The sequence below is a fragment of the Etheostoma cragini genome, chromosome 6 (genome assembly GCF_013103735.1).
Source record: "Etheostoma cragini isolate CJK2018 chromosome 6, CSU_Ecrag_1.0, whole genome shotgun sequence".
Taxonomy (NCBI): Eukaryota; Metazoa; Chordata; class Actinopteri; order Perciformes; family Percidae; genus Etheostoma; species Etheostoma cragini.
This window is the reverse complement of record NC_048412.1, coordinates 3,825,867-3,851,434: the sequence shown is the minus strand read 5'-3', so window position 1 is coordinate 3,851,434 and position 25,568 is coordinate 3,825,867. Positions and strand designations below refer to the sequence as shown.

The window sequence follows — 25,568 nt, the reverse complement described above, 5'->3', positions numbered from 1 at the left end:
ACATTTGAATCTGACACCAACCTCTGCAGGTATTGGGCAACAACAAGCCAGTGGATTTAAATCTGAATGTTTGGTCGCTTTACCACTGTTAGAGGCTAAAAGAAAAAAAGATTTCTCTGTATTGTAAAAAGGTCCTAATCTCAGCCTCACTCTGGGGTCCCATCCTCCCCCACAGAGGCCGATCCTGCCTTGGTGGTCATTGTCTGAGCAGGGTTTTGGAATAGAGCCATCACTCACCTGGGGGCAGGTCCGGGTCGCTGGGGGCAGCCTGCTGGAGGCGACGTGGCTTGGCCACGGCCTTGGAGCTGTCTGAGGCGCTGCGACTGGTGGAGCTAGAGCCGCTCTCGTGGTCATCCTGATGAAAAAACAAACAAGAACGTCTGTTAGGATGGGTAGTAAAGTAAACACAGGGTTATACACACAGGCATTTAGATTTGCTCTGATAGATATTTTCAAGTATAGATTGTAATTGTAATACAATTATTGGTGTGTAATGTGCATGTATGATGATTATCTTTTCTCCCGCATGGCTGTGTGCACAATGAACATAGGAGTGATTGGGGGAACATCTACTATACACTGTTTTTGAGCCTCGCTTCACACCAAACCTTCCCCCTAACCTTGCTTCCATTCCCATTTAACAACCATCTCCATGGGCTCTACAAATAAACTCTGGTCCTTGGATGAGGGTGAAGGTCTCTCCCTGCACAGCACATGTCATCTGCACTCAAGAGACCAGCAGCCTGTTAAGCCCAGGAATGTACAAGATCTGTGTGTGTGTGTGTGTGTGTGTGTGTGTGTGTGTGTGTGTGTGTGTGTGTGTGTGTGTGTGTGTGTGTGTGTGTGTGTGTGTGTGTGTGTGTGTGTGTGTAGGAATGAGGATGAAATGGACATCCCCTTCAGAGATGAGCCTGAAGATAAACAATATGAGCCAAGATTCAGGATGAGGGGGTAATTTATTGGTTCAGCTTGTATAGTGCCTCCGGCCCTGTGGCTAAGACAAGAGGTGCAATTAAAACAAAGGGGACATGAGGACAAAACAAGACTGACAGATACAGACTTTTAGTAGATCTACTGCTGTGTTGGATACAATTAAGCTTAGTAAATTCACAAATGAACAAAAAAAGCAGTATCCTATAAAGCAATATGATCAAACATTCTCCTAAAGCTTAAAGCAGAAAACCAAGGCTCTCATATCTGATGTCATCAAGTAACAAACTCTGGAGAAGCTCCATTAACAATAAAGAGACTGACTTTGTGGACTTATAAAATTTCTACAAGCAGATTGTCACCTTCTCCAGAGGGTCTTGGTCATTGTGTTTCCAAGTTTTAGCAGAGGCTTGCGGTCTTGTTTCCAAGTTTTAAGAGGGACTTGCATGTTCACAGCTTTTGAATAAACAGTTCCTTACCAGAGATTATGGGATTCAAATGTGTCAAATCTGTTTTTCACGCCAAGGTGGAATATTTGTCAAATTTAGAATACAGCCAACACCTCTTCCACCATAAATTATCAATTTGGAGAATAGGGGAGCACACCCTTTTACATCTATATCTTAGCACAAAAGACATACAACTACTATAGCTAAAGTTCTACTCCTCTACAACTATTATGTATGATTGAACAAATACCTCATATTCACAGTAGAAAAACGCCTGCAACAGAAGGATGGAAGGAAGAAAAAAAAATAACCAAATACATTATTAGACCAATTCTAAAAATAGAAAACATCAGGAAAAAGGTGTAGAGTTGATTAAGTTAACCCCCAGTATGTCATTAATTAAGGGTTACTGCTGCACTGTAACCTTCTCACAGTCAGCCCGGATGGTGAGTCAGACAAAGAAAACAGGCCGATAACATGTGTTTAGCATTTAAACGGTGATCAACGTGTCTCAGGAGCCACCCCTTATCCTGACAAATGTAAACACTGAAGGTGTCAATACCAAATATATTTGGCTACTCCATGCACACACACTTCATTCACACATACTTAAATGAGCAAATAAAAACCCACAGCCACACCTTTCATGCAAGTCACATGCTGTGCATACTGTATATACATGTACCCCACACAATTAACACACATTCCCTGGTTCTATCTAATGACAATGAACCCATTTCTCTCTGTGCGGTTGAGTAATGAAGATTAGGTTTTAAACATACTTTGCATAGTTTATGTTGTGGACACAGACAGAGAAGCAAGTATCCCCCAGTGCGGTAACGTAAACACGCAATTGCCAAAAGAGACGAGAGAGGCTCTGGCAGAAATATTTACACTTTACTTCAGTAGGGGCGTTTGCGGTAGAGCTGCACTATGCAAGCAGTTTTTTCCCCATCAGTGAGTGATGGGAATTGGTAAACATCAGGGGAAGAATAATAAATACTTCATCAAGGTTCCAAAGAATAGAGTTTGGCAAATAATATGATGTAAATTTTGTTGCTCATTATTCACACTTCATTTGTTAACTTGTCAGCACTTCAAACGGTGCATCTGCAATATTTAAAGTAGGGGTTACAATTTAAAGAAAAAAGCTTTTTAAAATGAGGTAAGTTTAGAATTAGACATGCTCACAATGTTGAGGTTTTTAGTTTACATCACAACACACTACTTGAGAATTAGAAACAGTCCCCCTCCCCCGTTGACTCTCATATCTATACTTAATAGAGGGCATAGCCCTGCATGCCAAGAGTACATTGAGTTCAACAACTCAAACTGCCACTAAAGAACAAGACTGCCAAATTTGGAAGTAGCGCAATTAAGTGCTCAATGTCACCGCGGGCACCGAGCAATTCTCCAGAGGCGAAAAATGCCTTTTCAGAGGGAAGCCCTGGGACAAATGAAGCCTGCCTCAGCTGCTGCCGGGTAAACTGATCCCTCCAATGCCACGGCAGGGCACAGGACAAGGAGGGAGGGATGGAGGGATAGAGAAGGAGGGAAAGACAGAAGGACCAGGAAAAAGGGGGGGGGTTGCTTCCCCTGCAGGCATGTCAACTCAGCTGTTGACCAAAGATGAAGGTAGCAAAAAAGGAAAAGAGATTCGAGAGACAAAGAGATAAGTGGAAAAAACAGCAGACAGAGAAAGTGAGACACTGTGAGACCATGAGTAGTTAAGAGACAACAAGAGTGAGAGAGACTTGGAGACAATGGGACCAGAACAGAGGCACAGAAAAAAGGAGCAGGTCCTGGCAGTGTGAGTGACAGGCCGGGGAGACCCCCTACTCAGAGGGTAAGTGGGCACCCATGGAGGGTTAGGGCACAGGAAGGCCAGGCCTGACCTCTGTCCCCATGCAGACGTCTGGCTCAGTCAGGGACCGGGAGGCAGTGTGTAGAGCCTGTCTGGAGGGTTGACTCTCATCTGAGCTGCTCAACACATTAGCTGAACCCTGCCACCACCTCCGGCTATTAAAAACAGCACCTCTGCAGATACTGTCACAGTTGCCCCAGAACAAACAAACGAGCTATAACTCTCAGTTACCAGAAACTAATCAAATCTACAGTGCCATTGTGATGTGTATAGTCAATTTTACTATGAAAACAATGCAATTTGTTTTTGTAAATAGACCATTTCAGGCCACAGCAAGCACAAATGTGAACAGTTTGATGTGATGACATCTAATCATTATAACTGAATTTGCCCAATTGAATTTAACTTTATTGTTTTCCGGGCATCTGTTTAAACAGTTTCAAATACAAGTTTACACTTAAATAAAATAATGTAATACATTACTTAGTGTAAAGTATGTGTGTGTGTGGGTTTTATTGCCCAACGCACAATTCTTATGAAAATTAAATATGACATTGTCTTTCTTTTTTTCCACAAAATAGAAAGCATTTTTTTCAATTTCAGTTGAACACACAAGAAAAAGAAACTGTTGGCAGGAGTTAGTAGTGACAACCCTGCAACAGCCTGATCTCTGAAACCCAAACATTTTTAAAACTGGTCAATTTCACACAGTTTCAGCAGATTAATGGATGCATACAGAAGACCATTGCTGGATAAACACACTCTTTGTTATTGTTGTTTTTCCTCTGCAGGTTGCTGGCGAACTCATGCTGACATCAAAGCAGCAGGCCTGAAGATTGGAGGCCAGGCAGTGGAGGGCGAACGCCTATGGAGTGTGAAAATAAATGAAGGAAACCCAATAGCTCCTTATCTCAGACAGAGCCCCCCCCCCCCCCCCCCCCCCCCCCCCACACACACACACACACACACACACACACACACACACACACACCCCTCCTCCTCCAAATCACTCATATACACACACAAACAAAGACACACTCACTGGGTTTGACAAGTAGAGGCCCTGTCCCCCATGTCAGGGCCCACAGAGCACAAATCCCTAGGGAGGATCCAGCAATCAGACCTCCCTTATTCTACAAAAACACTCACAGAAGACATTTTGCCAGATAATAATAGAAATAATAGAAACGCTCTCTGTGGGAGACACTGTGGATGTGATGGATCTCTGGTTGTTTTTCCAGAACAACACTGTAAACAAACACTGCTGATGTGATGCAGACACCCCACATTCAGCAGAGAACACACCGGTCTGCTCTTGAAGCAGCGTGTCTTTTCTCAGCATCTCGTGATGTCCTCTCTCCTCCTCATATCATCTGGCTCTTACTACTTTTTTCCCTTCACCTGTTCTTATTCCTTCCTACTAATCATCGTATTTTCCTCTTCCTTATCAACACTATATGTCCATTTTTATACAGCTGCTTCTAGTTTGTCATCTTCTTCATCCTTCCGCTTATTCTAGAACTTCCCATCCCAAACATAACCAGCTAGTCTGAAGCTTGTTTAACAGTGATGACCCTGGTTCTCATAAGAATGGTTTCCAGCTGGCACCAAGAGGAATGAGCTGTGAAAAGTGGCTTACTGTTTTCAAACATACAGTCACACTTTGGGATGGTTCCAGTAACGTCAAGTGGTATGCAGCCATTGATGACAACTCCACTGGAATGTAAGCTGAAGGGAACAGAGCTCATCGCAGTTGACTCAAATTACCTTTTCTTCAACGTCCCATAGCTTCGAACCCATCCATCAGCTCTACTAAAAATTAGCTGCTAATGGGTTTTTAATGAAACTGTAACAAATGCAGAAAGCCATTACACCATGATTAAATATAGTGGTTTCATTTTCTCCTCAAACGAAGGTAGACTAGAGAATGCTTTGTGCGGCCAGCCAAAACTGTAAGGACAGAATTTCACACACTCACCATCACGTTCAAAAGACCAAATGGGCAAAAGCGCTTATTATTCCTATAATGTTCTGCAATTTGTTTAAAGCAACTCACACAACTACACTACAATTGTACACTAAAAAAACTACTTGCATACAACGCCATACACACAAATACATGTGCACAGTACCACAAAGCCTAGATGTAAAGACCCACAACTGAAAAACACAGCAAAGCCGTGCAGCTGGAATCCATGGCAGATTGGAGGGATTAGAGCCTGAAATGAGCCCAGATGAATATCACATCATGTGACATTCTGAATAATTATCTCAATGAAAACAGCTCATTACAAAAATGTGGTGTCTCTCTCTCACTCCCTTTTCTCCTCTCTTCAAGTAATTAAATCCACTACTGGCAAAGAAAATCCGCATTTTAACCGCATATACTGCACTAATGAAATATTACAGTCCTGAAATGTAGACAACGTGCTTCAATACTTCAACTGAACTGATGTATTCCTTAGCCCAGTTTTTTTCTGATCAAATAAGGGAGTTAGTGTAAGATCAGCGTAATGGAGGAAGTGTAACTTAAAGCTCAGCTTACAAAGTATTCAACCCCCAAAAAAGCTACTTACATATGATTTTGGAATGTGAAATGTAGTGTTTCTATAAAAAAAGAAATCCAGCAGTACATGGTAAAATGCAACTAAAGATCAGCAAAAATGGCTGATTTTAAGTACCGTTATGCACCTAAAATGAATGTGCTGCTTCTTAATGTCAAAAGTAAAGCTAACGTGATTCACACACATACGCACACAAAACAATTATTCAGCACATTCTGCATGTTAAGTGTCAGATAAACAAAACATCCTTGACTTCATATGAAGGGGAAGACAGTCCATAAAATGATGTAACCCATTCTGGTTAACTTTCAAGCTAACCATCACAATGGCAGTTTAGATTTGAGTGGTTTCTGGTATGTGAGAGTAATAGCTTGTTTGTTTGTTCTGGGGCAACTGTGACAGTATCTGCAGAGGTGCTGTTTTAAATACATGTAGAGGTGGTGGCTCAGCTAGAGTGTTAAGCAGCTTAGATTAGTCAACTCATGTTATGTTCTTTATGGTCAAATTAAGTATTTGTAGTGCTGTCAAATGATTAAACTATTTAATCGTGATTAATGGCATTAATGTCCAAGTTAAATCGCAATGAATCACACGTTTTTACTTATTCTAAATGTCCCTTGATTTCTTTTTGAACCCTTATTTTTTCATTTTAATGCTTGTTAACATGGGAAATTGGGTCAGCTTGCTTGATTTCTTTCTTGAAAATAAAATTGGCATATAACCTACTGCAGTGTTCAATTTTACACTAACATTCTCACTTGGAGCAAATAATCTCTCACACAATGTAACACTGTCCATCAATAAAAGGGTGAAAAAAAATACTTTGACGAGGAGGCGGGGGGGGGTAGAGATTTGCATCAGCTGTGTGCTTGGCCATGAAGTGGTATTTCAAACTGGACGTGTTGCGATGCAACTTATGTTCACAACGACCAAACTCACAGATCACTTTGGTCTCGTCAATGGAACATTTGGCAACTTTAAAAAAGGAAACTTTCTATCCAGAATCTTATTGGCGTCCATTTTGGTGTCTCACGCTCACCATCCACTCACAACGTAACGTTACTACTCTTTGGCTGGCTCGCAAGCCCAAACAAGTGTGTGCGGTGTGCCTGTCGTTTTTTTCTGATCTAGCTAGATCCCGTGGGTGTTGTGGTTTTTTTAACGTTACTAGTTGTTGCAACAGCACGTTTAAAAACTACAAAGTTTGCTAGGCCAAAAAAAACATTAATCTCGTGAGAAAAAAATGTATGCCGTTAAAATGGGTTTGCCTCTAATAATGCGTTTAACTGACAGCATTATTTGTAATTTGTGTTTTTCAAAACCTTCATACCTATACAAGGACTGTAACCACAACAGATAATAGACATACTTTCTTTAAAATCACTTCAAAAGCTGTGTACAAGAAGGTTAATTTTCCAAGTATAGGCCTTCTTTCTTTCAGAAGCCCCAAAATATAATGTGTTCATTAAAGGGATACTTCACCAATTAGCATTAGGCTTTGTATCCGTAGAAACCCAGTAGTATTTTCAAATGAACGTGCTTCCCTTCCTCATGTCCCGAGACTAAATTTCTCTGTATTGTGGGTCTGGAAAAAGGCCTCCGATGATGCAAAAATCATCATTTAGCATCATTGGAGGTATTTTTGCCCAGAGGGTATGGACTACAGCCAGCTAGTTTTGCATGTTTTCAATCCGCCAATAGGGGGTGGGGGACTGTCACTACCCAATGCGAGTATAGTGTCAGCCATCTGAAGCTAAGCTAAAAGGTTCTCCCTTTTCAGCAGCAACTTTGCAATTATTTGCATTGACACTACCGAACATGTGTACCACCAGAATACAAAAGGCACAGATCAGAGAATATGCAGTAAACTTTATTACGGACAGAAAACTCAAAATACTACGCGAGCTTCGCTTGCTACAGTGACCAGCACCTCAGCCTGTGGTGTCGCTCGATGCCACTAGCCGGGGAAAGGGGACATTGAAAGCGGTGTGCAACAAAGACTAAACATGGAACAAGGGCAAGAGTTTGAGCTAGGTAGAAAGCTAACGCTAGCCGGCCACCTGTCCCATCCATCTTGTGTGTCCGATCATCAGACAAAAACTGGACTACATCCAACAAAAACTCCCAACAAAAGTTCAGACACTGCTGTGTTTTAGTTTTTGTACAAACATCTGAATCAGAATCAGCTTTATTGACCAGGTATGAAGACACATATGAGGAATTTCCTTTTGGAGGCTGTGTTAACAGTGTACCAGACTCCACCATCCAGACCTGCTAGTTTTCCGAGCAGATGCTGCTCTGTCAGGTAAGACTAATGGAGGTGGGCTGTATTAACACAGACTGGTGTAGAAATGGGGTGGTTTTATCCAACTAACTGCTAACTGCTGATGGATTTTGTGATTATTAAATGCAGACCATTCTACATTCCACGCAAATGAACTGCTTTTCTTTGTTTATACACAGTTTTCACAGCCCACCAAGCGCTAATGCTACCAATGCGTTAGCTGTACTTTACAGAGCCTTTAATGTGTGTGCACGAACTGTAGCCTGTTTCGTATGTTGTTTTTATATAATGTTGTTTTTATATATTTTTAAATGTGTAACACCACATGACCCGCAGTGAAATGTTTCGCATACATGGTTGAAATGACAAAACAAACCTGACTATCTCTGTAACCACTTTCCCTATGTCCATGTCTGTAACCGGCAGGCGTGGCTTGGGAGTGACAATATAGGAATCGAAGCAAATACATTCTGGGAGTTGCCGTCTTATATCCACATGAGCCAAAAATACATTTTCAGGCTTTTATCAGTCTAGAAGGCAAAAAATAAAAAATAAATCACATTTCTACTACTTAAATGACCAAATACATACAAACATATTCATCTTTCAGGCGGTTAAATATCCCATTAAAGAGGGGGCAGCAGGTACATGGAATAGACTCAAATGCCAAAAGGAGAATGTACAATTAAACTGAAAAAAATTATAAACGCAATTTTTGTTTTTGCCCCCATTTTTCATGAGCTTAACTCAAAGATCTAATACCTTATCTCTGTACACAAAAGGCCTATTTCTCTCCAATGTTGTTCACAAATCTGTCTAAATTTATAAATGTTAGTGGGCACTTCTCCTTTGCCAAGATACTTCATCCACCTCACAAGTGTGGCAGATCAAGGTGCTGTATAGACAGCATGATAATTGCATAGTTGTGCCTAACACTGGCCACAATAAAAAGCCACTCTAAAATGTGCAGTTTTATCACACAGTACAATGCGACAGATGTTGCAAGTTGTGAAGGAGCATGCTGACTGCAGGAATGTCCACCAGAGCTGTTGCCCATGAATTGAATGTTCATTTCACAACCCTAAGCTGTTTCCAAAGAACAGAGAATGTTTTCAGAGAAGTTGGCAGTACATCCAACCGGCCTCACAACTGCAGACCTTGTATAACCACACTAGCCCAGGACCTACACATCCAGCATCTTCACCTCCATGATCGTCTGAGACCAGCCACCCAGACAGCTGCTGCAACAATCGGTTTCCATAACCAAAGAATATCTGCACAAACTGTCAAAAAAACGTCTCAGGGAAGCTCATCTGTATGCTTGTTGTGCTCATCGGGGTCTTGACCTGACAGCAGTTCGTCGTTGCAACCGACTGGATCGGTGTATACGGCATGTTCCAGGTCCTGCCAATATCCACCAACTTTGCACAACCATCGAAGAGGAGTGGACCAACATTCCACATCAACAACCTGATGGACTCTATGCGAAGGAGATGTGTTGCACTGCGGAAAATGGTGGTTGTCACCCCCGCATCAGCATCTGGATATGTCACACCAGTGAGGTGGATGGATTTTGGCAAAGGAGAAGTGCTCACCAACACAGATTTAGACAGATTTGTAGATCAGTATTTGAGAGAGCTAGGCATTTTGTGTACACAGAAAAGGTCTTAGATCTTTGAGTTCAGCTTATGAAAAATGGGGGCAAAAACAAAAGTGTTTTGTTTATAATTTTGGCAAGTGTACAAAACTATTTCATTGTAAAGCGGGAGTCACAACGATAGCAGTGGTGCCGCTCAAGTGGTCATGCTCAAGGCCTCTGCCAAAAGTGCCTCCACTGTACCCAAGTCAAACTGGCTATGTTTATTATCTGCTTCAAACATGCCCAGAATAACAACAATGACAAATAGGGATCCAAGTCATGGACTAGACCCAGAGCCAGCAACAGAAGGGCGTCTGACTACAAAGTAGGGCTGGGCGATATTATAAGGTAGATAATTAGTGCTTTCACAAAAAAAATTCAAATTTACATTTTAGATACAGTGAGTACATTAAGTATTTGAACACCCAGCTATTTTGCGAGTTCTCCCACCCGAAATCATGGAGGGGTCTGAAATTGTCATTGTAGGTGCATGTCCACTATGAGAGACATAATCTAAAAGAAATCCAGAAATCAAATTTGTATGATGATTGGAAAAAAAGGCTACTGTACCAATTATTAACATTGATTTTCTCAGGTGTTCAAATACTTATTTGCAGCTGCATCATACAAATAAATAGTTAAAAAAATCATACTTTGCGATTTCTGTATTTTTTTTTCAATTATGTCTTTCAGTGGACATGCACCTACAATGACAATTTCCGACCCCTCCATGATTTCTAAGTGGGAGAACTTGCAAATAGCAGGGTGGTTCAAATACTTATTTTCCTCACTCATAATGTGGATTTAACTTAACTTTAACTAAGTGGTTAAAGGCAAATAATAGAACAGTGCCGTTATTGTACATTACTATATGTGACCAGTTTAAGTGAATTTTAGCTCTAATCTGGAGCCATTTCATTCTGTAGTATCGTTTTAAACCCCAAGACATTTTCTTTAGTTAAACCTTGAATAATACCACCAGAAACCAATCTTGTGTTTACGGTACAGTAGCTATTTTTGCTCCAGTTAAAGTGTGCATAATTCTCCATTAATCTAATGAATTGTAAAGCCAGTTCATTCATGCATGTAATTGGTTTCTTTGTTCAAAATATAACTATTTTGCTTGTTACAACAGTAAGCAGGTCAGCAGTAAGACATTTTAAAGCAGAGGGAGAGCCAAATTCAGTGCTCTTATATCCTCGCTAACATAATTTGTTCGCCAGAATTGTTTTTAAATCATAGTTACTGTAATTCCAAGGCTTGATTAAAAGCCAAAAACAAGAAATTCAGACAGGCTAGCTCTGATATAGGTGCCGTGATGGAATTTCAAACCAGGCTGAACAGTCTAGATCACTGCTGTCTCATTTTACTTTCAATGGTGCCCATTGAAATTTTGCCCAGTGAATTGTTGATGTTAACATACCATGTTCCTGCAGTGGTGACCTGCCCTTTTAGTATTATTGCACCTGACACACAGAACTGTTTTCTCACTGGTGAAAATGAGAAAACATAAAAGGAAAGCGACAGAGAAAGAGAATGAAAGAGAGTAAAGAGTGAGGGAAACATCACTTAGAGAACTTAAAGCCAAGCCAGAAAAGAAGAAAAATAGTAGTGAGACAACAGGAAAGTGTGTGTATATGTGTGTATGTGTGTGTGTGTACAGAAAGAGAATGGGAAAGAGGGAGAAATTGTTCCTGATTTAGATCTGAGAGGACCTGGTCCTTCAGATGTCTCCATCAGCTAACCACAAGCCCAGGCTGAGCATGTGAGGCATGCTGCTTACGCTGGCACAGCTACCCCCTAATGCTAATAACTGCAATGTGTTAGATACAATAAAACACTCCACGCAGACCCCTGAGAGAGAGAGAGAGAGAGAGAGAGAGAGAGAGAGAGAGAGAGAGAGAGAGAGAGAGAGAGAGAGAGAGAGAGAGAGAGAGAGAGAGAGAGAGAGAGAGAGAGAGACAGACAGACAGACACACAGACAGACACACAGACAGACACACAGACAGACACACAGACAGACACACAGACAGACACAGACACACAGACACACACACACACAGACACACAGACACACAGACACACAGACACACACACACACACACACACACACACACACACACACACTTCGAGTCTACTACAACACATGGGGGAATTCCCAAACACTTCAATCTTACCTGTTAATTTTTAATCCAAACAATAACTGGGTCTCAGTTATATATTATGTAGTTAACCTATTGAAAAGCAAACCCTTGTTACCATCCTACATATGACATGAAATCAACTAATAAGTTTTACAAATAGTAGAGAAAATGAGTATCCTATAAAGATATTTATCTCTTCTCTTCTCTTCATTTTAATGAGTTGCTGAAAAAACTATTAGTCAGGACCCGATTTTAACATAATCTGCCATTCATCTGTCGAAAAACTGAACCATCCCTGTTCTGAGCTTTACCTATTATTTCATACACAATATTAAGAACATTTAACAAGACATAAGCACCCCTTAAACGTTATAAGCACCAGCCTCCAAGAACAGTGAAAGCAGTGGCTGAGGCTACTCTGACAACTTAATTGCACATGTGAGGTGCAGCTGGAGGACCCGAAATGTATAAGCATAAGTGTTCTTGAAGAGTATTAATGTTCTGAAACCAGCAAAATAGAAAAACTGAGATAAATAGGAGAGTACTTTCCATCCGATGCCAATGCCATATTGCAGGGGGTTTGAGCATGCAAGCAGAACGCTGCAAGCCTTTTGTTTGCATGGTTTTTGTACACTGGAATTCAAAGTGACTGAGGTAGTGTCAACATTTCGCTTACTTGAGAGATTGAAACTGTCAACATTACTCTAGAAAAAACTATTTTATTTATTTCATTCTTGTAACGTCTTCAAGCCATAATTCAGCCTTTGTCCATGGATTTCAGGTTTCTTATTGTCTTTGTCAGTGTAATAAAATGTAAAAAGTAATTTCTTAACTTAAATTTTGATAGCAACCCAATGAAACAAGAGGCCTGGCCCTGGCCATTAACCAGCCCTGTTTTCAACTATAAAAAGGTTAAAAATAGGATTTAAAAGTTTAAACTAAAGAAAATTTTAAATGGGATTTAAACATTTAACATTGGTAATATCTGCTTTATACTTTTTACCATTGCATTTTCCTATAAACAATGTATAGACACATTCAGAAGTAATTCCTCTTAATCATCAATCAAACAACGGAAGTGTGTATCTACAGAGACCCTTTCCTTTGCCTATATTTTCTTAATTTCTTCTAATTTTGCTGTTCAGGATGTTTCTGGGTGTCACCCATAGTCTTTTGGCACCACGTGGGTAACCCCCAGCCAATAACAGCGTTCAGGGTGTGCTGCCCAGTCACATCGCTGCGTGCTTCGCTGCATCTGTTTGACAAACACAGACAACTTTGAAACACCAACTGCAACTAAACAGCATTCCAGTTTCACTACTTTCTGTTCTGTTGTTAACTGGAAATTGTAACTGTCAAAAAGAAGTTATCAAAGATTAGGAGCAAATACAAATCAATTATATCATGTGTATTATTATAATATTGGTCATTTAAAAAAGCAATATGGCCAATGTCAAGCCAGGGTGATGCACCCCTTTAAGATCTGCATGTTTATTATGTTTTCATCTAACCATATGCCTTCTACACACAATTCTTTTTTCTTCCTTCCCCCAACATGGAGAGTGACATTTTGTGCAATTATTCATATTACATTCTTCTTCTCTTACCCACACATTACAGGCGCCCTGGCAGGCCAAGATAGAATCAAACACTACGAATTCCGGCACACTCTGGGGCAAGTGGAATCTAACTCATATACCAACACAAAAATAGAGCGGCAGAGCTACTTCTGTACAAGATCAGTTCAGGTACTATTAAGTGTTACATATAAAAAGTGTTATGGAAAGAATCTAGATCTATAGTTAGAATTAAATTTAGTATTGGAAAAAAATAAAAGATTTAAGCTTTACCAAATAGCTTGCTACTGACTAGATCTGCATGCATGCTTTTCCTGGTTACAATGTCCTGCTTTACATGGCGTCATCATTTCTATAATAAGAGTGAAATTATTCATAGGTCAAAGGGGTGAGGGTCTGCTAAATGGAGAACACACTCACACAGACCACCCACAGTTTGTGTAACATGGAGTCATACAAGCCTACCTTTCTCCACTGAGAAATTACACACAGAGGCACTCAGTTACTGTGTTACTCCTTTTTGTTACTCCTCAAAAGTGAAAGAAAAATGTGCATCTCTGTGATTGTGGTTAGAGCAATTACAACAATTACAAACCCATTGGCATATGGCACCACCCAAAAAAACTAAATGAAATGAAAGCCTGTCACACTCACACAACACAAGATTATTAAAAGCAAAATAAACGTGCTCCGTAATGTAGTGTAATGTCTTGCAATAGTGTCTGTTTAGACTTAAGACTCAAAGAATGTGGTGTTCCTAATTTGCAAAACAACATCATCCCAGAATTTCTGTCCGAAGAAAGCACTAATAAAGCAAACATTAGCCCTAATTGCAAAGTAATCGTTTCCCAGACGGCCATATCACCTGGAGCACCCAGCAAGTAATAAGCTCCATTGAGGGACTGCTGTAGTCCGGATGGCCTGAGAGCAGGGATTAAATAGTGAAGCGGCAGCATCCTGCCCAGAGTGTATTGATCACCGCTTGACTCACTGGATGCAGGAAGCCACTGGGCTTAAATTTGCCCCTGACAGCTTTCCTGTGTCTGAGGACTGTCTGAGGAGCTAAAGTAACCTCATCCCACCACGAACCCAAAACTCAACAAACCCTCAAAGACAAAGCAGTGTAACGCCGTGGGTTGTGTATCGTTGGGTGACTGACGGTAATGGTTGCAGGGTAGAAGGCTTTCTACTGGAATGAAAACACTTGTGCATTGCCTTCTGTAGATGCTTTAAATCGGTTTGCAATTTTGAACGGAAATTAGTGCAATGGGCTACTCTATGTTGGAAACTTGAATGAGGGGACAGAAAAGTGCCTCATAGTGAAGTAGAATGTAGGAGTGCATGATATATCAACTCAATATATTTATGACTATATGACGTTGCGCAATATTGTTTTGAAAGTGTTGCAATCAGTACGCGATATTTAGTTCATTTGGCGAAGCAATGCATCCCGTCCATTGGCTGTGTGGCTTAGTTGTGTTTGATTTAGAGCCCGCTATAATGATCATGTTTCATTGGCCAGTTACCATGCCACTTACACATGTTAGTGCAAGTCAACGCACATGTCCACTACGTCGTGATCCCTATAGAGCGTACTATGTGACGTGTGAGCATATTTCGACAGATTGACAGTGTAAGTGAACAAATAGAGACAAAAAATGAAAGAATCAGAAGCGAAAGAAAAGAAAGGACCTAAGGAGAGAGCGAAGGGGGTCAGCTGAACAAATAAAACAAAAAGAAAGAACACAAAAGTAAGAAAATTAGTGTTGCTCAGGGAGGAGACGAAATAACAGAGATTGAACAGGAAACTTTAATGGCCAAAAGTAATGTCTCCTTGGTAGCTTGAAAATACAACAGCTGTTTCACAGGCTAATGCAGTCCCAATCAATGATCCCCCCAAAATACTGTTGCAGTTAATACGACAGCTAGCCAAACAAGCCTGGCTAGCCAGTGCTTTTGCTAGTGGCACAAAGTACAACAAGAACTTGAAGAGACATATTGAAATCACCAATGCTATAACGTACTATTTGGCCAAAGATATGACACCCATCCACACAGTGGTTAAAATGGCTTCAATAAGCTTCTAAATGAACTAGACAAATGCTACCAAATTCCTTGCTCCGTCTATTTCTAATTTCAGGAAGTTTCAGAATAATTACAACATCAAAGCCTTCCTTTGGTTTAAAAATCCTGTCACCAACTGGGTTGGGCTGAGGCCATCAACGTACAGTGCATGTGAAAAACCTTCATATATGGTCTCATCTGAAATATTTCTCATTCTTGCCAAAGTAATACATATGCAAACACAATCCGTACAGTAATACAATGCAAGAGACAATTGTTAGAGGGCATATTTGTTGATGGTTCATAAAACAAACAATGGATGCAGGCTTTTTTAAGATACATTTAAATGAAGGCCTGATAAACTAAACAATCTGGAGGCTTCATCTTCATAGCCATTGAAATGCTGCCATTTTTATGACACATATACAAGGACCTACACACAAAAATCACTTCATAACAACTTCCAAGCAACAACCGATGTTCAAAAAACTTATGTCCCTCTATAGTTTTTTTTGTCTCTCATCAGAACACTTATGCTCTTGCTTCCAACCTGCCTGAGGAATCCACAGTGTGCCAACATTAGTGCATCTTTTTATTATTTAAAGTCAGCGTTGGGTTTTGTTACTGCTATGGGGGGTTGGATCCAAGTTAAAGATTCTCCAAAGCTCCATGTCTGCACCCTCTGTCTCTTTAGTCCTGAAGACAAGGCCCCGCTTAGCTGATGATCAGAAGGATTTATAGTGCAATCTCTGTAAGCCATTTGCTCCCTGCGAGCCGGAGAATCAAAGGCAAGGTTTCCGGATGGTATTGGGACAGAGATGATCCAGTTTGTGCTTTCTGATTGCAAACTTCCACAGGCTGTTTTCTTTCTGTTTTTCTTTTCCTTTGTGTTTTCTGACTTGTGAAAGAAGAGTTGCACAGGCCCAAAAAGATCACAGGGTCTCATTCTGTCAGAGAAGACATATGTATACTATGGAGGCGGACAGTGAAGGTACATTGGACTATATGTTTAATATTTTCCTAGATGACACAATGAAGAATATATGTTTTGTATTGCAACTTTAGAACATGTTCACACTCTGTCAACAAGAATTAATGTAAATCTCAATTTTAATCAGAAAGTAAAGCATAACTACAAAAGACCACTACGATCTTAACACAGAAGCTGCTAACAGTCATTCATCCCACGTTCCATATTTTGCGGATTCAACACCTGGGTTACAAAACCATGTTTAAGCAATAGCTTCCACAGTATAACTCCACAACAAGGCCACAATATTAGACCAGTGTGTAAATGACTGTTTGATAATAAAAAAATTGTGTATCACATCTATAGATTTCTGCTTTGGAAGCTAAAGTAGCAATCCCTTGTCTTGTAGGTGGTAGATTTTGCAACGGAATAACAACTTGGGGTTTTTAAGGAGTCTTCTAAAGGGGGTTCCCTTATTCACATGCATTACCCATTATTTAGGAGCAATGAGGTCTGGTGGTGTAAAGCCCTAAAAATAGTTTGGAAGGAATCTAACAGAAGAAAAGGGCCTAGTTGGAGCATATGCCAAACCAACAAGTCTCAGAGGCACCTCCCCAAATCATCTTGAGGCAATGCATCAATCGGAACCTCCACATCAGTGGCAAATGCACTCAGCGGCCATAAAACTCCCAGATCAAGCACCAGGCTGAGCCAAAACCAGAAAGGCTCTCCTCTGTAAACCAAAGTCCTTATCTTTGTCTCGTAAAAATATAAAGAGTTCCTGAGAATGTTATGATTCACTGTAACTGCTGTCCAGCCAGTTTCTCTCTGCCTTTGCTGATCACACCTCATCTTCAACATCTGGAGCAGTTTACCGAGATGTCAAGAAGAAGAAAAAATTTGCCCATAATTTTGCAACATTACATCAATGTTAGCTGGTAGGTCTTTCATTAAGGCCTGCGTTCAACCTTGCCAGTATCTGTTACTGCTACAAATACAAGAACAAAACTCCTAAAAACGGCTGCACAATAAATTTTATCTCAGGCTTTATCCGTCTCCTCATTATAGGGGGAAGCTTGGAGGCAGTAATGCCTTAAATCAATAGTATCAGTATCACATCACTGACCAGCACATCTGAGCTGAAAACCTTTAAATGACAGCCACTTAATGAAAAAAATGAAATACACCAAATATAAAAAAAACTGTCCTTGATGTGAATAGTTTGGTGTGAAGCTGGTAAAACTGAAGATTGCTGCTAACTCCTTCCATGAGCTTTCCATTGGGAAATGAAGATACTAGATGGAGACCTTATGGGTTCTATTAACAACTCCAGGTCCATAGGGGCTCTGTGTATAGAATGACCATTGTTTTATCCTGGACAGCTCTTGACATTTTCAGATTGCTTTTTAATTTAGAACGGGCTCAGATCAAACAGTTCATTCATATCAAGTAACTCAAGAGGGGCCGTATTGAGTGTACAAGAAGAAATAAGTTGAAGTTGACTACTACAAAACCCTTTCATCCCCATGACCAATCTCCTGTTACACACATTGAGCTCTTAGGCATAGACCAGGGCTTAGTCTAATTTCCCATGGAGATGTCCACACTAATTATTCAACTCATACATGAATTACAATGATTTACATTTTTGTAGTTTTTTGGGTGTAGTATCTACATGCACATCAAAACGGAAAAAAGTGCTAGTGATTTGAAACAGAGATGTATACTAAAGAAAGCATGTACAGTGTCTAATTTTCAAATGATGCAGGTAGCCCTAACACGATCAAGGAAGATCTCTAAGCTTGCTTTGGAGCACCACCATGTCACTTGAGGACAAAATAAGGCACATAGAAAACCTAATGCATTTTTTCGTAAATTGCCTTCAGTTTGTAGAATGAATGCCAGTAACAAGTTGACAACATATTTTCTATTACTCTACTTTCTGCACTACAAGTCCTCATCACAGGTTATTCTTAGCAATTACACTGTCAGCCGGAGCTGTAATCTCCAACTGCTGCTAAATGCCAAATTTTCACATTTGCTGGAAACTATAATTGTGAGCTGCTCTTGGTGCTTTGCAGATGGGCCCTATTGAGCAATCCGAATACCTCCTAATATTACCCAGTTCCTCTCGAGGGGAAACATGAACATTAAAAGGTCCAAATAATTTCGGTCAAATTACACAACCCTTAATGAACTTCAAAAGACGTCCGGACGTTTTTATAGGCCAGCACTCAGGCTTTAACAGTAATTATGAAAATAAACCATATTAATGATATCATTTATCATTTCCACACTTTGGCCACATGAGGCCTACCACAAAGTTCCTGTCTCTACTGGACTGAAGAAACACTAGTAATCTACTAAATTTAAATATAAGATTTTCCATACACAGATGAATTTTTTCAGCTCTTTTTAAAATCCTGTGGGCCATCACCCAAATTACTTAAGGGCTTCAGGGAGAACTGTCATGGCCTGGGTTTTGCATACAACTATGCCAAACTCCCTGCATCCCTGTTGAAATCAGGATTTAAACTGGGCCTGGGCCTGCCATGCATATGAACAGGATATCTAACCTCCAGAGAAATATAATCTTGTTTCTGTGAGACTGATGTGACAAAGGCCTGCAGACCTTTTCCTGTAATCAAGGGAAATCCTTCTGGGCTGATCAAAGTGGGAACCTGCCATCACAGAGATGACATGGAAAATATTGTTGTCTAACAATGTTGAAAGTGTAATAAAGATGATTTAAAGGTGATACAAGTTACCAAACTACACAAATCTAAATCATGTAAGTAAGATGGCGGCATTTTATTGGCCTAAGAACACAGTAGTCATCCTCCCGCCCGCAAAGGAGAAAAGTGTAGCGGCTCATTTAAATTCCACATGCTATAAAGACTTCTGCTGTAAATCTGGCTTTGCTCCAAATTATGTCTCATGGGTGTACATACCACTGAATAATTTGTCCAAATGTCATTTACAATTCCCCCAAAATCTTTTCTTGACTGGAAGCCTTTTACAAAACATCTGTAACAAATAGTTGTTTTGAGACTAAATGCATTATACCAGTACCGGTGCTGGTAGATGACCCTTAGCGGTGTATGAAGCATAAAAAACAAGTTTAAATTTCCATCAAACTGAAACCTGATCGCACGAGCAGTAGCCACCTGCATAGTATGATATTTACCATTAGTTCTGGGCAGCTCAAGCTCATGTGTTACAAATCTTTTTGCCGCAGTCTACATAATTAGATGTAATTGACTTCCCTTGAAATGTGTTTCTTCTGGGACATCTGGCCTTGGAACTCCAACCTTCCCATAAAGGCCCAGCGCCGAGCTACACTTTCTATTTTAAAACTGTATGGGTGGCAAAGGTAGGGCCAGGCTCTTCTGCAAAAACAAATCTAAGAAAATGGCTTTCATATACCACACTTAAAAAATGAAAATATGCATGATAAACTAAATACAATAATTTAAATATTTCTCGTGAGATAACGTTTTTTACTGATAGTTTACTAGGACAACGTCTCACTCCAAATGTGCCCTGGGGAGTTTTCTTTTAAAGAAAAAAACTTTCTGTTCATATTTTGTCACTCACCAAAACACATTTCTTACAAATGTGCTGAATGCATTTTCCTCCCCATAGAATATTTGCAAAGGTGATTTGTCCTAAAAGTTTTCAAACTGCATAATTCACATCCATGTTTACTAGCTTGCAGTCTCCTTCTTCCCTGCCTTTATTGGCGCATTGCTGGATGAGAAACACAAAACATGGACCTAATCTTTCAAAAAACCACAGGGTACCTAAAAGTCTAATTTCACAGAGATGTGTTGAGATGAACGTAATGATATAACCACTGTTCATTGCTTGGAAAGTTAAGGAAACAGAGACCGATGACATGCTAAAGATGGAGAAAGCAAAGTAGTAAAAAGCCCTGGTCAACTTCTGTAAAGTCACCTCTCAGTTTTGAGTTTTCTGGTCAGTGGTCAATGATGCTGTTGCTCTTTAAAGAGACAGATGTGGTGAATGTGAGCACTGTGCTTTCCTGGAGGAAAATCATATTGGAACAGTAGAACCAACCTTTTTTAAATGACAAAAAGATGGGGAAAAAAAATAGTTAATAAATGTTGTATGCTGGAATCCATCTGTTTAGAAGTAAATACAGATGCATAATTTATTAAATTAAAAGCATTTGCAAATAGTTAATTCTGGTAGTTTGGTTGACAACACACTTTTATCCACAAATTCATAAATACGCTCTTCATTGCAGACTATTAATACACCGGTTAAAGTGTTTTTTTTCTCCAGAAGCTTTTGAAAATGTAGGTTAATCCAAAGCTCTGCTTCACGGTTGCCTCCGTGATTTACTTGCTTCTGTTGGGGTTTTTTGCTTCGTATTTTTTTCAATGCATTTTTCATCAAAGTAATTAAGCATTGATAAGAAAGAGAACTGCTACTGGGCTGTGTCAAATGAACACATTTTAAGCCCTGCTCTTAAATAAGGTGGAGCTTTGTCTTTAGCATGTGGCTAAAGCAGAATTGTCCATAACAAATTCTACCAATTTATAGTAACAAGACTCACATTCTCCCTTTGATGCTTGTGTGGGGGGTAATTGTCTGTCATCATGCCAGCTAATTTTAGATGTAAACCTTTAAATCAGAGTTGCCAGGCAGACAAAATGTGTCATGTTGGGTTCAGCGCCAAACCAACATGAATTATGGGGTGGCGCAAGCAGTGGGACATAAACTATTAAGACAAGAGGGATTAAAGTAGTTGAATGAAAACAGCTAGAGTTAGAACATAGTAAAAACAATACTATTTTGTTCTTTTAACAAACAAGCAATAGTATTCCAACATGACAAATATCGATATTACTTGCAGGTGACTGATGTTACTAGAAAACCACATAACTGTAACTGTATAAAAAACATTTAACACTTTAGGATTAAACATAAACCAAAAATTTAATAGCAGGTTGTAGCTTCTCTTCATGTGATTTAACACCAAGTCAGGATTATAGTGTGCCTTTGTCACAGCAACCCTCCTGGGTCAAAATGTTCAACATGTTAAAACTCCATTTGTTTATTTAAAACAAATGCCATTATGAAACATCTTGGAAACAAAGAGAAATTCGAATGAGAAGGCTTTTCTTTGGCATGAGGAGGAATTTCACATTAATAACAAGAAGATCTGGCCAGCCCTGTTTTGGCCCTGTAATGGAATCGGGGAGAACGTGTTTCTCATACAACTAAAGAACTAACCTGGGCTCCATCCCTGAGCTTGAGGATGCACTCCATGGTGTTGATGGTGATGACTACAGGTTCCGAGCCCAGCTTGGTCCAGGGTACGTGGATACGCAGCTCATGGATATGACCACTCATGAATGTAAAGGGTAGCTTCAACTCCTATAAATATGAAAAGACATAATGAAGATGAAAACAACGAAGCAATGAAGCTATTGTTCTAGCTATATAGTATAGAATATGTACTTTATTATTACATCTACAACGCAGGCAACTTTGTAAGTGTGGTGATATGTTGCTGAGGCTTCAACATGTGGAACCTTCATCCTTCCATTTTCAAACCGCTCTGTGAAACTAATATTTGAAGACAAGAGGAAAGTAAAAGTAAAAACCGCTACAGATTCCATACTGGTCACACTTAACAAAATCAGTCAGATTTTCTCAGGCAGTCAAATCCCTATTCTGCATCTTGAACTACTCTGAGTCTGTCTGTCTGTCTGTCTATCTATCTATCTATCTATCTATAAACAAGCCCCATGAAACCAGAATACTTACACACAAGCTTTACATGCCTCCTCTGTAAATTTAAGCCCAAAAACTAATGACCAAAGATATTTATAAAGAAAAGCAGAAATAGATGTCTACTGAATGAACCTCACAATGTTTCACACAAAAAACACTCTTTATATGAAGATAATGATCTCTAATTGCAAATTTCAAAAGAGGTACTGTCCAAATGAAAGGTACTAAAAGAAAGGAAAAGGGAGGATCATTGCCAAAGTTCTGACATAGCATTAAACATCAATGCCTAACACAAATGCCACCGGTTAAGCTGCTTTCAAAAAGAACTTTTGTAAAAAAAGAAAAAAAGACTTCTTTTACCTTGTTGTGACAGATTGATCTAATTCAGGCATTACAAGTTAAAAAAAAGCACCCTGTGTCAAAATAACACTGCAGTGCAAAATATCTGAGTAAATCTATCAACTCATCCAAAATAATAAAATGACAGTAAAGACTGTCATTTGTTTTCTGAAGATAAAATAGTATCGCATTATTTATCTGTGACATTATTATGAGATCTAGCTCTTTTCTTTTTCTTTTGTTTTGGATAAGGTGTGCTGTATTATGTTTGCCTATTTGATTTTTTTTTTAAACCACAAGAGGATGTTAGGGAGCGTTGGTTGAGGGTTGGGTGGGGATCTATTTCTGTTGTGTAACGTCCGTTAAATTCCAATAAAAAGAACTTAAAATATAAAGATACTGTTTGTGCCTGGCTGATGAGCATTGCTGCTTTATACTGATGCTTTTCAAGGTAATAGACTGTGACTATATACACTGTGGCTAAGATATGGACTGAATGGGGAAATATATGTTAGTGGGGCACATGCTAACCCTCCACACATTATAACTTTTCCAAATTTAAATTCTGACTTTTTTTTTTTAAAGACGTTCAGCAATGTTAGCATGCTTCTTTTGTTGAAAAAAAAAAAGTTGTCATTTTAAAATGCTTAAAGATCCAATCCATGAACAGCTTAACTGTACGTATCTTGCATGTATCTGGTTGACCAATGTTTTTGAACAAAAGCCTTAAGTAAAAGTGCAATAACCTACAAAAAGAAAACAATGAGCAAACACAATTTAAATCCTTTGCGGTAAAAAAATAAGTGAAATGTAAAAAATTGGGATTTTTAATAATATTTGCAGGAACGAGACATTAGAAAATGTAATATGACTTAATTACATGATAGAGCTACCGATGGCAATCTAAGAACCTAATTGGCATTAATTGTGTATGGAAACAAAAACAACATAGTTCTCTCACTAGCAGCACTAAGTGCTAACACATGACTTTCATTCATCAGAACTGCATGGCATCCCTGCACACAAAATAACCACATTGCCTATTCATGTGCCATTAAATGAAAAAATACAATGTCTGTCATCCCAGTAAGTCTTGTCTTGGTCTTGTGGAAAAAGTTAAAGAAAGCAGAGGATGTTTAATATACCTGTTCAAGCACATCCAGTTTCAGGTCCAACTTGCTGAGCACTACATCTCCTCCCCAGAGAGACAGCTGGAGGTCAGATGGCTTCAGATTCTTAATATACTTGTTCACATAGCTCATCAGGATTGGTGTGACATAGGACTCCAACATCTTGTCCCTGTCCTGCACCTAATGCATCAAACATTGAATAAAACAGTGTTATGTCATTCAACGCTATGTTTATTTGGAAATTACAGAATTTATGTATTAAACTTATTATTTCGCCATTATATCCCAATATTGTGCCTTTTAAACACCACTGCTTCTGAAGCCTGCAACAGAGAATATACATTTTTCATACACACACACACACATATACATATATACACATACATATATATATATACACATACATACATATATATATATACACATACATACATACATATATATATATACACATACATACATACATATATATATATATATATATATATATATATATATATATATATATATATACACATATATATATACATATATATATATATATATATATATATATATATTTAGCGGTAATGTGCTTCTTGAGTCACTGGGAAGGCTCAGTGGGACATTTAAAATGAATGGAGCCACAATTAATTATATAAAGTGGTACACGTGTGCCTTTCCCGCTATGACAAGTCGAAATATCTATTTACAAAAGGCCTTTATGATTATAATTATAATTATTATTTGTTAGTAGTCTCTCCAGGTTCAGACAAACATAAACTGGGCTTATGAGGTTGTAGCTCCTACATTTTGGAACACACTTCCATTGAACTTAAGTTTTAGCATTTCTTCATGCCCTTGCTCGTTTGTCTTTGTGACGTTTGTTCTAGAAAGGTGCTATACAAAAACGTATGCTACTTACTCTACCACGCAAGGTTATACATTTTACCGGTATGTGCATCTTAAAACTAGCCAAATTCGAAGTTGTATCTAGGTTAGCTGTAGGTGTAACTACTGTTGGCCATGTAACGTTAGAGCTGGTATGCACACTCACCAGAGACAGAATGAAAATGCTGCGCTTATGGGTTGCAGGTCATTGTTGTAACGTTACTAACTATTTTTAAATACATATCAGTGGTTCTGCTTTGAAGTGGCTACATTTTAATTCACCTGAATTAGCCTTCTTGCTAATGTGTTTTAAGCATGCGACTTAATGAGAAACGCCAGCAGTGGTTAGAGACTTAATTTCCAAAGACATAATGTGGTTTTAAATGAAGCAGCGTCGTGCTGCGTAGAAAGAAATAACTTACTGCGGAGTAGTAAGCCAGAGAGGCTATCTATGCTTTCCTGTCACTAGCTATAACGTTATAAGTTACACCACAGCAGCAGAGATAAGAAGCTAAGCTAACTGCTAGAAAGAAGTCAGCCTAACTTCGTTTGGCCAAAAAGAACATGTAGCCACAGGTAAATATAGAACCCCCACTGCTTACTTGACTCCCGCTTGTATCCTGCAGCTATTTCTTCAATTCGACGTTTAATAAAACACATTCATCCTGTTAACAAACGTTAGCCTCATCGCTCCACGGTTTTAGCCCAAACGTCATCAGTAAACACCAACTCGGCTTCCGTATGCCTGGTGTTGCATTTATGTCTTTTGGAAATTTGCGTTTCGCAGTTGACGACACAACATATCTGCAAAACAGTGGCAAACGGGACACTAGAAATGTCCTGCAATGTGTGAAAGGGCTGAATTTATTTTTCAGACGATCTGACTTCGGAGCTCGCTGAAAAAGAAATCTATGAGAACATCAAGCGACTTGCCTGATGCACATTGTCTCTTCCCATAGTTATGTGTATACACAGGCG

The 25,568-nt window shown here is 39.3% G+C and overlaps 1 protein-coding gene across 2 annotated transcripts in view; it reads right to left on the bottom strand.

Moving 5' to 3' along the window:
• LOC117946102 (vacuolar protein sorting-associated protein 13B-like) overlaps nucleotides 1-25,324 on the bottom strand; it is a 335,261-nt gene extending 309,937 nt beyond the window's left edge. For both annotated transcript variants that reach the window (XM_034873955.1, XM_034873954.1), the window contains exons 1-4: nucleotides 25,193-25,324; nucleotides 23,736-23,894; nucleotides 21,748-21,891; nucleotides 238-355 (exon numbers count right to left, since the gene is read on the bottom strand). In XM_034873955.1, the coding sequence (XP_034729846.1) occupies nucleotides 238-355; nucleotides 21,748-21,891; nucleotides 23,736-23,882 (409 nt within the window). In that variant the 5' untranslated portion in view covers nucleotides 23,883-23,894; nucleotides 25,193-25,324. The remainder of the gene's footprint in view (nucleotides 1-237; nucleotides 356-21,747; nucleotides 21,892-23,735; nucleotides 23,895-25,192) is intronic.
• Nucleotides 25,325-25,568: the final 244 nt, after the last annotated feature.